Below are 15,554 nucleotides of genomic sequence, written 5' to 3'. Positions count from 1 at the left end.
GAAGGTGAAATGTTTCGTCTCTAGTCCAGGTTCACCACTGACTCACCATGTGACCTTGGGGGGTCTCCCCTCTCTGAGTCAACTGACCCATATGAAAAATGTATTTGCTGAACTCACAGGAGCTCAGTGCATGCTTCTAAATCTCTAAGATCCTTATATAACAAGGGCAACAAGAGCGCAAAGAATTATTCATTTTGGAATGTCTGCCTTAAATATTTGAAGATGATTGGGGAGAGAGGTGTAATAATCAACAGTCAATACATCCACCAGAACACTGATGTTTCACTATTCATCCATTTAATTATATTATTCTGGTTACACAATATGTTTTTTCCTGATGGGATGGACACAAAAGAGGTTTAGTTGCAAAGGAAAAAATGTCATCAAGAGACCCATGTGACCATCTTTGCTTTCTCATATAGAGTTCAGATTCATAGCATATTAAGGTAGTTACTATATTAAAGCAACTCAAACAACATTATTTTTATGACTTCTGAAGCTAAGGTTGAGGTGAGCAGAGAAGGATCAGAAACAGATATAATACTTACTAAGGTTACTTGTCAACCGTATTAGACTACTGATCAGGTGAGAACTTTAGAGAGAGTAGACATGAGGCTCCAAAACATATTTTGTATCTCTCAATATCATCCACTAGTAGGCCTGAAAAAACTGTGAAGGGAGTGGTTATGAAAAACTTCAAACCAGGCTTCCTTCTTTAGGACATAGTCCAAGTATATTTTGTATTCAATCTGCCTCCATGATTTTACCTTAGGTTTATAGACATTGAAAGGACAAGTCTGTTCATTATCAAAAGACAAACTCAATAGCTATAACAGGGGTCGGCAACATATTTACCTCCTGACACGGCAGGTTCGGCCGATCGCAGCCCCCACTGGCCGCGGTTTGCCGTCCCAGGCCAATGGGGGCAGTGGGAAGCGGCGTGGGCGAGGGATGTGCTGGCCGCGGCTTCCCGCCGCCCCCATTGGCCCGGGACGGCGAACCACGGCCAGTGGGGGCCGCGATCGGCCGAACCTGCCGTGTCAGCAGATAAATAAACTGGCCCGGCCCGCCAGAGTGCTTACCCTGGCAAGCCGCGTGCCAAACGTTCCCGACCCCTGAGCTATAACAATCAAATTAGTAAATATGGAGATAGCCTCTTTTGTATCCTATTCATTCCTTCCCTGTTCCAGTAATGCTGCTAAAAAGTTAGGTAAAACAGCCATGTTTGCATTCTTGACACTGTCATGTACAGGTCATGCCAGGCACAGTTGAAATTTTAAGCTGTACAATGGTGCCATCTTGTGGCAATACTAAATAAAACACTGGCACAGAACCAGATTTAATTTATAGTAACTGTGACAACTCTGGCCATAGAAGTAATGCACGGAAAATGGTTTATAGCTCCAAATTTCTTGGTATCCTGTTCAAACTTTACAGTGCATGCTCATCATTGGGACAACTGGGGATCTGTGTTATAAAGATACTGTGGGTATCACATCTTAGCTCACACTACCCCAATAGGATGGAGGACTGTATTCTGGAAAGCAGTGATTCTGAAAAGGATGTAGTGGTCCTGGGGAATAGCCAGCTGATCATGCGCTTCCAGTGCAATTCCATAGCTAAGAGGGATAAAGTAATCCTTGGGTGTATAAACAAGGGAATATCAAGGAGCTGTGGATTGCCTGAGTCTACGGCATTAGTAAGACCATTTCTGGAACAGTGTGACCATTTCTAGTGCCAACACTTTGAAAACTGGAAAGGGTTCAGAAAAGAGCTACAAGTGATTTGAGGTCTGGAAAACCTGCCTTCCAGTGACAGACCGAAGATGCTCCATTTATTTCGCTTATCAAAGAGAAAGGAAAGAGGTGACTTGATGACAGGCTGTGAGTACCTACATGGAGAGAAGAAATCTGATAATATAGGGTTCTAATCTAGCCAAAAAGGCATAACGTGATCCACCACTGGAAGCTGAGGCTAGATAAACTCAAACTGGAAATAAGGTGCACATTTTTAAAAGTGAAGGCAATTAACCATTAGAGCAATTTACCTTGGAATGTGGTGCATTCTCCATCACCTTAAGGCCTCAAATCAAGACTGGATGTCTTTCTAAAAGACATGCTCTATTTCAACCTGAAGTTATGGGCTCTATGCAGAAATCACCGGGTAGAAGTCTCTGGCCTGTGTTATGCAGGAGGTCAGACTAGATGATCATAGTGGTCTTCTCTGGCTTTAGAATCTATGATCTACATTTCAGATCCTTGATTTTGTTGGCATCCACCATGGGTATCTACCTAGATGACTCTGCTAATGCATATTTCAGAGGTTAACGGTTTTATTTCTGGGTGAATTTTTAGCCCCAACATTCAGAAGGACTAGCAGGAGGCAAATCCAGGGCAAATTTCACCTCAGATCTGCCAACAGTCCTGCCCTCACACACAGGGCCCTTTCTCTCCTCTCTCCCCTAAGCAGAAGCACTAACTGTGTTGTGATGAAGAAGATGTGGACACCATTGGGGTAGTCTAGTGGCCAAGATGAACATCAAAAAGTTTGGACGCTTAAACCAACTTCCAACCACTACCAAAGTGTTCTCTCTCTAAACCATTCAGCTCTCCCTCATACAAAATGTTTTATTCCTGAGTGAAAGGTAAAGTTTGTGCTGGATGTTCTGTAATAAGAGGAAAGGTTTTTTTGCCGTAAAGGCACTGAGATGGGACTCAGGAGATGCGGGTTCTGTTTCTGCCACAGAAAGCATGTGTGACTTCATGTAGCCTGTCTGTGCCACAACTCAATAGCTGTAAAATAGAGATACTATTCCCCTACCTTTTTGAACTGTTGTGAGGATAAATCCATTACCGCATATGATGTGCTCAGACACTACAGTAATGAGTACTGTTCAAAACCTATAAACAAAAATTAGTTCAGTCCCATCGCTAGTTGAGATTATCAAACTCTTTGCATTTGTGATTGACAACAGAGCTCAACAAATGGGTCCAAAAATGAAAGACTGGCACATTAACCTAATGCAGCACCTAAGGCTTTTATACAAAAACAGTTAAGACTAGCCAAGAATCAATTGCAGGTCTGAACTTCTAAATGCATCAGATACCTTAATGCACACAAAGGAGGTTAGTACTCAGACTGGGACATCCTTTAAGTCAGATGTCCTAAAAAGACTCCTTTTATAGTAGGTTCCACATCTCCTGTATTAGATATATTATTTATGGAGAGAGAGACAGAGACAGAGCACGCACACATGATGTGAGGGGAGGAAGCCTACTTCCTTATGTAGCATTTGTCATTGAGACAAATGCAGCCTGCAGCATGGCACCTTTGGTTCTGCTAACTTAGAACTCCCAGCTGCGAATCTCTATTGTGTGTAAATAATGGGCTAGTTTCCTGCTTCCTTTGTTTTCAATGTTTGTGTTTGGTCTCCTTCATTTGATGGGAAAGGCAGATGAGCCAAAAATGGGACCTCCTTAAATCACACAATCAGGAGGGGAAATGTTACCCATGGTTAGCTGGCATTTTGTCTGTGGTTAGAGAAACTGCAGTGAGTTTACTAGTTTTGGGGCACTTGCTGGTCTGTCAACACGCAGAGAACTCTGTCCCATCAGAGTTGAACCTTGGCTCACCTTTAGAATATGCCCATTATCTCGTTATGCATTTCTCCTGAAAGGTGTATTACTTGGAGAGAAAGAAAATCCTTTCACATTTGAAAAAAAATCATCAAGGTACAACAGCTAGGAAACCAGTATGTGGATCATTGGGAACCAAAGAGGGAGAACAGAAATTCAACCTGGATCTACTGACAACTTGATGTTTCCTGTTTGACTGCAAGAGCTCCTAGGTATGGAATTAATTTCACTAAATTAGATGTCTCCCCACTCCACATATACTATATTGTCCATCCCTTTTATTCCAACGTGACAAGTTCAAATAGGGCTCACCTGGTTTTATTTAAATATATTTAAGTTGACAGATTATAATTAAGGCCAACCTAGGATCCACTCAGTGTGCTGGAACAATTCCGATCTGTTACAATGAGATTTAGAATACAGACTACCACATGCAAACATAGCTGTCATAGTGGACTAAAATGAAACATGGGATCAGCTGTCACAAAGATTACAGCTGCCTTTATTTTCTATTATGCCTTGGGCCAGCTATCATCCAACAGTTGATACAATGTTTTATAAAAGATGCCAGATGTACCCTACTTAGGTACAGAGAAACTAAGATGCGATGGATAAGGGCACCGTTTCCCAAGCGAATCCCCATTTCATACACTCATTGCACTGGGCCAGCCTACCCTCTACAGATCAGTCACATATGGATGGACCAATCTTACTCTCGGAGATAGCCTAGCTTTGTCAGGGGGTGCTAAGCATGTCTGCCTCAGAATTATGGCTGGTTCAGTGATCAATATTTCACCTCTCATGGCAAAATTAACATAATTTCCTATTACAGCACCAGTAGATAACTCCCTCTTTTGTAGATGTCCAGAAAAGGTTGAGTTCAATGGGACTGAAGCGCACTGTTGAACAGGGATCAATGTAAATACATGCTTAAGTGATATGTTAAATCAGAGTCTAAGGGTGAAATTCACCCTTCCCTACACAAAACCAATGTCAGGGCTTCATGTGGGGACCTATGGAGGGTGTGAAAAGGAAAGAATTCACCTCTGCAATCTGTGGACATGGTACAATGCAGCCCCCTCTATGAATTCTGCATCGGTCCATGGACTGGAATAGATTCCTCTGCCCCTTCCATGACCCCTATGTGAGGACTGTAGGCCACTGGATCTGAGTATGTATGGATCCAGACCCTACCCCAGGCTCACCACTGCTCCCCTTAGAATCATAGAATATGAGGGTTGGAAGAGACCTCAGGAGGTCATCTAGTCCAACCCCCTGCTCAAAGCAGGACCAACCCCAACTAAATCATCCTTGCCCTTGCCTCTTGAGGATAGTTCAGAGCCCCCCTCCATGGCACCCAGGGATCCCAGAAGCACAGGCAGCCATGGGCAGGCTTCTCTGCATTGGGGTAAATTTTACCCTCAGAGAAGATTAGATCCATGACAACTGTTGAAAACCTTTAAGTGTCCAACCTTAAATGCAACATCCACTGTGGTGACATGGAACCCGGTGCACCCATTTGGTGCTGCAGTGGAAGCTGGTTGTAAAGGCAGAATTAAGCACGGCCTTGCATTGATTTATGTATTATAAATAAAGCGTTCCCGATATATCAGTAAGTCAAGCTAGAACAGCACCCCCCTGACTGTGTGGGAGGGACTGAAAGGTGAGGGTTTTTTTTTTTTTTTAACCACACGGTAACTTGTGCAAGCTGGCGAGACACATTATCAATATATTTTCTTTTATTGTAAAGCATTAGGAATTGGTCCACATGAAATACAATACGTGAGATAAGCAATCCACACAAAGTTCCTGCAACTGTGCCTTAAATTATATACACAATGTGATCTCAGTGTCTAAACTTAAAGGCAATTTATGGCCTGTAGCTTTCTCTCTGTACCAAACTTCTGCGTTAATGTAGACCATGCGTTTTTTTTGTCCCCATCCCCCCCGTCCACTTTGTAGCTTAAGGCAGATTTTTCTGCTGGAAAAGCTCAGCTGAAAGAATTTCCAGATCAACTGTTCTTTTTGAAAGGGAGGTTACAGAGCCGTCATTCTGACACCAACCTGTGTTGCGGTATCTCCCTTGCTTAATACAGGATGTTGTGTCCATAGAAATATCTTCTTACATCAGTATCTACAAGTCACCTAATTACTCCTTTCTAGACATCTCACGCGATCCATTAAAATCTTTCCAAAGCAGGGAAATAACTAGGCTCGACTACTATTTAATTTCTTGGAAGGAAGCAAAAGAAAAGAACAATGAAAAGAACAATAGTTTATTTTTATTTGGTAAAGATTCAGAATATTTACCTTGCAAAACCCTTGTAACTAATCTGGAGAAATCTCAGTGTGGTTAGAGATTCTGATTATTTTAGCCTTTTAGGACTGCACAGTGGATTTGCTCCTTGAGTGAGGCAATTAAGGCATCATTCGGAGATGCTTAGTCGTCTTGTCTTCAAGCAGGCCCATCGTGCTTGCTCTTTTCCTCGATCCCTTACTTCGCTGCGTATCAGCTGTACCTTGACTAAAGTCCTCCTCCTTGGGAACTTGCAGGTGTAATGTCCTTGCTTCTCCTGCTGTGTTATCTTTGTCGTCTCTGGCTTCTTGTGGCACTTTCCTAATATTGGGAATGCATTCGCCTCCCTGAAATTAGAACAGAGACACAAGGATCATCCTGGTGTTATGAAAGGTACATACATACGTACAGTGTAAAAGCTATGATGTGACCCTAAACCGAGATGCCCTTAGAAACAAGAGGGACCCCAAAACATAGCCATTTTGTTTCTATATAATAGATTCCTGATGCTTTGCATAAGTAGTTAGAACGGTCTATATTAACAACAAACTGATTTAATTCAAGTAATCGTTGGGTGGCAACCTAAAGGGGAGGAGTAAACACAATAACCATGGTTCTTAATTTTACTCTGTTTTGTTTCTGCTCCTCTCCTTATTTATTATTTGACCCGCTTCATTATTTTGATTTGTTTCCTTGAGTTCATTTTATTGTGTTTATGGAGAATTGGTCCATTCAAATTGCCACGATTGTTTTAGGCCACGATCCTGCAATGAAGTGTGCGGGGGCAGACTCCCAATTTAAGCAATTAAAAAGAGGGCGTTCTAATTGCAAAGTGCTAAGCAACCTGGATACAGGTGTTGTAGCCACTCCACCTACTGTGAAGGCAGGTCAGTTCAGAAAGCCACCGCAGACCTGCTATTTGAGCATTCCAGCTCTGTTAAACCCCAAGATCTCAGTGAGGAGTGAAATAAAAACTTTCACACCTTTCATCACCAAGCCCCCAGAGGAATTACAGATTAGCCATATAAATCAATGGCCCAGTGATAGCTCATCATCCATGGTTATCTGTGTCACTCTCCTATTTAGGCCCCCTAACTCACTAAGTAGGGACAACAGGTTTATGAAAAAGTGGATCATAAAATGACAAATTAATCACTGTACCTCATTCATCTGGCCTGCATCTAAGCGTCTGGGTTCATCATCCTGAGCTCTCTCTACATGACAGCCTCCTTCCTCCTCTGAAGCAGTCTGACGAACTGTGTTTTCTGAGGGCAAGGTCGTAATGAAAGAATGTTGGCACAACTTCCGTAGAAAGTTTATAAAAAAAAAAAAAAAATACCTACAAGATGCTGTCCTAGTACAATTTCAATCCTTCTCCTCCAATGTTGACAATCAACCACCCAGCCCAGTAACAAAAAAGAACCTTGTGCAAAGGGAGGCAATAACACACAAGATAAATGCATAGGTTTGGTCAGAAGAGCCCCATTTTTCTGACAGCTGCATACACCTGAAATATTTGCAGGTCCATCTATCTGAATGTGCAAAAAACCCACCCCTGACATTTTCACACACAAAATTTTCTGTGTGTAAATATCGCATCATCTACCTGCACACAGATGCATCTGCTAGTGCTGTAGATGCAATCTGAACCGTTAGCCCTTTGTTTCCACGCCCGCACTTCTTGCCAGGTATAAATTACATCTGAAACAGTTTTTAATTATATTTGGCATTTCTGAGCCTCCACTATCTTGACATAAAGGGTCCTGATAGGCAACAGCAGCATGTCAGGCTAATTTGGGGGTGACTGTAAACTTGCCTCCTTTCTGATTATTTCTGAAGAATTGTAATGGTTGAGACTGAAGCACGGTGTCTAATATTTCCAGTTACCCAAGAAATTAGCTCTGACTGAATCTGATTTTCTGACTATTAATTGGGGTAAAATGAGTGCGGAGAGACCAGAAAAATAAATTATTAACACTGCCCTTAAGCTGCCACTATCCTATTCCCAGACAGCGTTAAAATCTCAGAACGTTCCTCCATCGTCATGTGAATGGCTGCACTAAAATGTCATTGAAAACCTTTCTAGCCTTAGGTTGAAAGTTTGTTCCGCTAAATGGAATCCATTTCTCAGAGAGTTCACTGGTCTGTAAGTTGCCTTTTAGACAATAAAAGGTACTTTGCATGATTCCCATGAAGCCTGCAAAGCAGTTATTTCCCACTGAATCTGCTTTCCTTTTCACTTGCAGTGCTGCTGGAGCCATATTGGTCCCAGGATATTAGAGAGACAAGGTGGGGGAGGTTCTATCTTTTATTGGATTTCCGTTGGTGAGTGAGACAAGCTATGGAGCTTACACAGAGCTCTTCGTTAGGACCTGGACCAATAAAAGACAGTACCTCCCCCATCTTATCTTTTCGCATTCACTTTCTATTTGTAGACCTTACATACTTTCACTCAATTACTCTAGAACTGTTCATTTCAGAGCCTGATTGGTTCAGCAACTAGGAGCCTGATTGGTTCAGCAACTAGGCTGCATATTCATCTTAAATTTATTTTCACATTTCAGCCAGCCTCTGTAGGCAAATGCTATTGCTTCTCTGTTCCTGGAACTATTTGATATAAATTAACCTTGGCTGATTTTTCAACAAAAATTAAGTTCAAGTGAATATTTCCAGTTCCATGCACCAAAGAGCTTTCTTTTTATAGCTACACACTGATAACAATTCAACCCAGGTTGAAAAGAACATATCCATCTAAGTCTCCCTCTCACACATATCTAAAGATGTGTGCATACCCAAGCCTACGTACCATTTCTGGTGTACAGAGTGGTGTAGTTCATCTGTGCTGCCACTAGATGCAGCTCTATAGCCTTGCAAAATTTAAAGTCTGATCTCAGGTTTGTGGGAACCTTTCTGGAACACATATTGCTGTAAAAACCCTACAACATTATATGACAAGAATTTATTCCCGACTCTCTGAAAAACTACATAGTATGCAGCAGAAGAGCTGCACCGTTACAGCTATTAAATAGCTTTCTTCTGCAGTGCCCAGTGCTGTGGAAAGGGGGCAGAAGGGTTGTTCAAGATGACCAGAACAGGATGGGGAGCTCATTCACCTTGGTGGCTGTTGTCATATGTACCAACATTACTTGGTGATGCTGAGCTACATTGCCTCGTGCTGGCGGGATGCAGCAAGGGGGAAGGAGACACAGAAGAAATAGATCCGAAAGACATTCACGTCCTCAAATAAGTCTATAGAGATCCAAGCAAATATCTGTGTGCACGGTGACAATATTAGAGGAACCCAGCCTGGGGCAAAATCCTGGCCAAACTCTCCGATGGGGTCTGGTGATGAGAGGAAATGCAGTGGCTAAGCTGAAGACCCCCAAGCCATCCTGCTTGTATAGGGCAGAATATATCAGGGAAAGCATGGGGGCAATTTCCTCTGCAGCACTCTCTTCTGCTCACCCTGAAAGGAACAAGCCCCTCCTTAGGACCTGCTGCTGACTGTAGTAAGTGTATGGGCAGACTAGGGGCCTGCTGTACTCCCAAGCCATCTGAACCTTAGGTGCATTAGCGAGATCCTCCTATGAGCTCTTAAGAAAACACCAGGAGTGTTTCCCACTCTGTTGCTGCCTGGGTGTTATTGTGGGGAAGGATAGGGAGGGGAGGAGAAGAAGCTCGGACAAAGTAGGATTTTGCCCTTTATGAGGAACTTTGAATCCTACAGCTGCACCCGATGGAGTGGATCTCTATGTTCTCCATGGATTGGATTAGTATCAAAGAGTGGCATAGGCAGCATATTTTAATGAAGTTATGCATGTTGTCCCTAAATCCTACAAGTTTATTTTCTTATTATACAAACAAACCAACCCATCTCTACGACCCAAATATGGTGCTAAGCTCATTGGGGTAATTGTTGCCCTGATGTAACACATTGCATTGGGAGTTCCATCCTCTTACGCCAGGGCTGCATTTTGTCAGTAGCCCTCCGAGTCTCTGTAATTTGATTTCATTACTTCAGAATCTCTAATCCTGGTCCTGTTTACTAGATATTTTGGTCCTCTCTTGAAGATTACCAAGTACTGTGCTGTATAGTAAGGAACACAGATTCCCCCCCCTGGCCCCGATTGAACACAAAAGGAGGCGGAACCTTCAAGTTTATGTCATGGAATGGCACGAAAATTGCCTCTGAACGGCGAATTCAGTAACTGACATCCCCACGGCTCTAGAAATGTTTTCTATTTGCCTTTAAATGAACCTGTGCATTTTGGTTTTTTACATACTAGAGCCGAGATACCCGCTTTGGGGTCTAACCATAGACTTTTTGCACACATACCACCCACCCCAGTAGCTGAGAGGTACCTGTCATTTCTGAGTCAGATAAAAAGATAACGTGCTGAACTGCTTGCTTAGCGCTTTCTCCATGTGCTGCCAATGAGAGGAAGCAGCATTTTGTCATCATTAAGGAAGCGTAGCTTTTAACTGTGAAGTTTAAATACCTGAACCTGACAAGGAGAAGTCCGCACTATTTGTAACTCACTTTCTGAAAGGGCAGGTTCCAGCTGAATCTTTAACCAGATATTAACACGCTGGCTCCAGTCCCCTGGTGCTTCCACCTCCCACAGTCGATCCTGCTCCTCTGGATAGGTCTGCAAGAATTTCTGGCAAACTGAACAGGAAAACCAAGGAGGGGTGGAGAGAGAAGGGGAAGCATTAGTGAGTTAAGTGTCAGCTGGTGACACCAAGCACGAGCCCTCAGGATGTTCTCTCAGAGACCTATTTTCTCTTACAGGTGTTGTATTTGGGTGTTTTCTCTCTCTCTTCCCACTCTTCATTCTCTCTCTCTCTCGCTCTCTCTGCTAAGCCTCTTGCATAGCACCCAATGCCATGGGGTTTGAGTACCTATACCTGGCAGGAGGAACCCTGAATGGTGAACATCTGTTCAAGGCTATTCAGAATCTGCACAGAGCTAACAAAAAAAATAGAGGCAGGCTGAATTAAGTCTCCCACTCTGCTCCTTTCTTACCCTATTGTGCATAGATATGGCAGGAGCCTTTTTAAAACATTGGCTAAGTGGTCACTGCCTGGGGGTTTATAATGGGAATCCATGTTATCACATTCGTAATCTTCTCACTGAGGATAAAGGAAGAGTTTTGCTCATTTCTGCCTTATGGAAAGAGAGTACATTAAGAGGCAGAAGACAGGTATCGCATGCCTGTTAATAAACACCTCCCTTTTCTCCTTTAACATCCCTTTTTGAACTGCATTGCTTCGTAAAGCCTTAATAAATCTTATCCCTCTCTGCAGTGAATTGTTATCAAATCAGACCACTGAAAACAATAACTCATGCAACCAAAATTAGTGCTTGAACCTCACTGGTCATATGTTGCATATTTGTATCTGTTTGGTGTCAAGACCGCAGGCTCTTTTGGGCAGGGACCATATTGCTAAAGTATTCAGCACACAACTGGAGGTATACAAATAGTAAACAACAGTATGTACACCAAGTGGGGTTTGCAGAATCACAGTGAGCATTAATTAGCAGAACATTCTTGTGACGAAATTAATGATAGCTCTGTCCCTCTGTCTAATCTGAGACTACTTTCTGGTGAGCATTCAGGGGCTTTTACTTATTGGGGTGAGTGAGGAAATCCTGAAACAGGAGGAACTGAGAGACAACAGACGTAGCTGAGGTAAAGGTATAACTTTCATGAGAAATCTTGGTCTTATCAGTATTCCAGACACATTCTGTAGATTCAGAACATTCATATAATTTGGATAAGCATTCAAATTTACGGCTGTTTATTCATATCGAACCCAAACCTGTCTCCTTTGGATGTTTTCCACATTGCTAGCTGCAGAGCCAAAGTGAGGAAACTGCCAACAGGGTTTGTGCTGTTAGTTTATCTCTTTAGGAGCGATGAAGTGTTGCATTTATAAACTGTTCGGTAAATTAAACAGGGATTTTTAAACCTCTGTAAACCACCTTTCCATGAGGTCCTGCTCATGTCTCCTGACTCAAGTTAAGTTTCAAGATAATAATCCATGATCGCTCCATGATACACTCTGTCCCTGCACCCTAGGTAGTTCATCATACCATGGAGAGAGTTTGGAAAGCTCATTTATCTTTAATGTTTAATTGGATTTCGTAGTTTTCATTTTTTTTTAAATCCCGTCATTCTTGTAAGTAAACATCTGCCTCATAATAATGAATAGATCATTGTCATTAATTTTACTTCAGGATAAAAGCTAAATCGATTTCTCCAGCAAGAAATTCCGGGAGCGATAAGTACAGTGACAGCAAAATATTCAGTACATGGCTTTATTGCTCCTTTTTAGACCTGTACAACACAGAGTGGGATTATTATATAAGAAATGCTAGTGAGAAGTGCTCACATTTAGTGGAAGGATATTTAGAGGGCACTGGGTTGCAGTCCTCAGTCTAATACGGAAGAATTTCCATCTACTTCAATAAGGATTTCACCCTTGGTATTTAATATTTATGTTTGCAGTGAGATCCAGAGATCCCAATCAGGATCAGGGATCGATTGTGCTAGGCACTCTACAAACACAAGCAAAGACACAGTCCTAGCCCTGAGCCTTAGCCCCAAACCTACCAGAGATGAAAAACTAACTCTTAGGATGTACCACTAGTGTTTATACACAAATCTCAAAATGCAGCATGTATAAACCGTACAATGCATGCCAGCAGCGAAACTGTTTTTGTTGGATGGAGAAAAATAATGGTGTCTGTATTACTTCTTCCTGTATTAAGAAGACACAGTATCCTAGATAGAGCTGGGGGAGGAGGGAGAGATGTGAATGTATAATAATATACGTGACTATCTATGCCAGGGGTCGGCAACCTTTGGCTCGCGCCTCACCAGGGCAAGCACACTGGCGGACCGGGCCAGTTTGTTTACCTGCCACGTCCGCAGGTTCGGCCGATCACAGCTCCCACTGGCCGCAGTTCACTGCTCCAGGCCAATGGGGGCGGCGGGAAGTGGCACGGGCCGAGGGATGTGCTGGCCGCCGCTTCCCGCCGCCCCCATTGGCCTGGGACAGCGAACAGCGGCCAGTGGGAGCCGCGATTGGCCGAACCTGCGGATGCGGCAGGTAAACAAACTGGCCCGGCCCGCCAGGGTGCTTACCCTGGCAAGCCGAGTGCCAAAGGTTGCCGACCCCGATCTATGAGTTAGTTGTGCATGGTGTATACATTTCAGGCAAACAGAACAGTGTACAACTATGTGTGTTGAGGAACAGAGAGAGACTAGGGGGAATAAAGGTTTTATTGCCATTAATTAGTGATGATTGTAAAGTCATGAGTGGGTAACACAATCATCCCAAACAAGTTGCAGTAAGACCCGCTATGTCACACCACATCATCAGGTATTTGGTTTATGCCACATATTTAACAAAGAAATATTTTATACATGTTTTAGAGATTTTATAAATCATTTTATTGTTAGGACTATTTTATGTAAGCTTTCACATGAAACTCCAGGCTTGCTTGCGTTACTACGAATCCAACTGTACAGGCCACTAAGTGAAAATTATAATTAATTTTAAAAATATATTGTGGCTGTTCAAAAGCCGCTCAGAGATTTGGAATGAAAGTAGTAGTACTGACAAGTTGGATTAGGGGGCACGGTTCAGGTGTGGTGCCTGACAAATGCAATTTATCACAAAAGTATCAGGACCACAGATGTGGCATGTGTTGGTGTGTGCATATGGACATCCACACAATTTCTTCTTTTTCTTTCCTGTCAAACAGCAAGTTGATAATTCATTCTTTGATTCCAAAGCCATTATTCCATTTCTTGGAGATAATTATATAAGAGTGTAAGTACCAAACTACCATTCTAAGTTTCTATCTCTCAATATCTTATAAGAACACAGGATTTCCTCCCCACAGGAAGCTCCATGTGTCTCTAGGAAGACTGCACACCAAGGACATTATCTTTGTGTTCACTCCAATGCATTGAACTCTCCTGCAGCCAAGAAGCCTCTTCCAATATTTTTATGAAATGCATAAATTATGCATGATCTTTTACCTAATGTTTCCACATCAAGTGTTTTACCTTGGTACATGTCAGCAGAAATAGGACAGCTGATCCCCAAGGCATCTTCGGTCACAAAAGATTGACAGAAATCATGCAGAATTTTCATCCCTAGGCCGCACCTTCTGTACTTTCTCCGGACAAATACAGTATCCAGAACTGGGAGCAGGTAGCATTGACTGGTGTTAACATCACACAGGCTTCCTGGGAATACACAGTAAAATAGCTCACTCTTACAACCGATAAATAAAAAGATAAACCACTCTCCAAGACAACAAATAGTAATAATTGTGGCAGGAGGGGCTCATTTACACAGAAGGGAAGTGGATGTAGCATTCTACAGAGAAAAAAGTTTGAATTCAGACCGAAGTGGTGTTGGGTAGAACCCTAGGGAATGCCAAGGTCAGGGAGACATTTTAGACTCAGGTTTATGTTTCATTGACAACAAAGCCAAGCCCCAGTACAAAGATGGAGACGGATACTGTACTAACGAAGGGCCTGCGTGCTGCTGAGGCCAAAACAGTGACTCAAGCCTGGTGTCCCGCCTACTGGACCAAACCACTTCTCAGTAAAACTGTCAGAAAGTATTAGAGCTTGCCCCAGCACTTCAAACCTTTACTCTGCAGTCATCACCCAGGCTGAACACCCTCTGCCATCAAGAAGAGATATGGTTGAGTACAGCAATGCAGAATCCAAAACTAGTGTTCATATCAATTAACTAAGGGCCTCACTCTGCAAGAATTACTTTGGATATTATGCACATAAGTTCAAAATGCTATAAGAAATCGAACCCAAAAGAATAAGAAACATAAGCATTCAATCATGTTGAGATCAATCTGTTATCTAGCTACTTTGTAGGATAAAAGCACTACAAATGTCTCCTCCTGATTGATTTGTATTTAATCATTTATGAAATGCCCACTGCTGTAGTGCCTGGACTCATACAGATTAAATACAACTGAAAATCCATAGAATCATACAAATTAGAGGCCTTTTAGTAGGTCTGCTTGACAATTTTCCATCAAACCTTTCTCCTCCCTCCCCCCCCCCCAAATAAATGAGTTCTTTTTATAAACCAACATTTTCATGACAGCATCTGCTTTTCTATTTTTTTTTCTTTTTCTGTCAGAAAACTGAAAAGTTTTTGATGAAAAGTCAAAATATTTTGTTGAAAATTTCTATGGAAACAAAACATTTTCATTTAAATTTTGCATGACAGGGAAGAAACAGTTTCTTGCCAGCTTTCCCTGTTAATCTAGTCCCTCTCACAGTTAGGCTAGGTCTACACTACCCGCCTGAATCGGCGGGTAGAAATCGACCTCTCGGGGATCGATTTATCGCGTCCCATCGGGACGCGACAATCGATCCCCGAATCGACGCTCTTACTCCACCAGCGGAGGTGGGAGTAAGCGCCGTCGACAGGAAGCCGCAGAGGTCGATTTTGCCGCCGTCCTCACAGCGGGGTAAGTCGGCTGCAATACGTCGAATTCAGCTACGCTATTCACGTAGCTGAATTTGCGTATCTTAAATCGACTCCCCCCTGTAGTGTAGATGTAGCCTTAG

The 15,554-nt window shown here is 42.6% G+C and overlaps 1 protein-coding gene across 3 annotated transcripts in view; it reads right to left on the bottom strand.

The window, feature by feature from the left end:
* Window positions 1–5,356: 5,356 nt before the first annotated feature.
* The window catches only part of LOC101943766 (protein FAM169B), a 47,367-nt gene continuing 37,169 nt past the window's right edge, over window positions 5,357–15,554 (bottom strand). For all 3 annotated transcript variants that reach the window (XM_008165457.4, XM_065559222.1, XM_065559221.1), the window contains 4 exons: window positions 14,013–14,195; window positions 10,472–10,600; window positions 7,093–7,196; window positions 5,357–6,278 (listed from right to left, as the gene is read on the bottom strand). In XM_008165457.4, coding sequence (XP_008163679.3) covers window positions 6,054–6,278; window positions 7,093–7,196; window positions 10,472–10,600; window positions 14,013–14,195 — 641 coding nt within the window. In that variant the 3' untranslated portion in view covers window positions 5,357–6,053. The remainder of the gene's footprint in view (window positions 6,279–7,092; window positions 7,197–10,471; window positions 10,601–14,012; window positions 14,196–15,554) is intronic.

The sequence above is a fragment of the Chrysemys picta genome, chromosome 10, assembly GCF_011386835.1.
Source record: "Chrysemys picta bellii isolate R12L10 chromosome 10, ASM1138683v2, whole genome shotgun sequence".
NCBI lineage: Eukaryota > Metazoa > Chordata > Testudines > Emydidae > Chrysemys > Chrysemys picta.
Note: the sequence above shows the minus strand (reverse complement) of the source record. Positions and strands in the feature narration are given on the sequence as shown.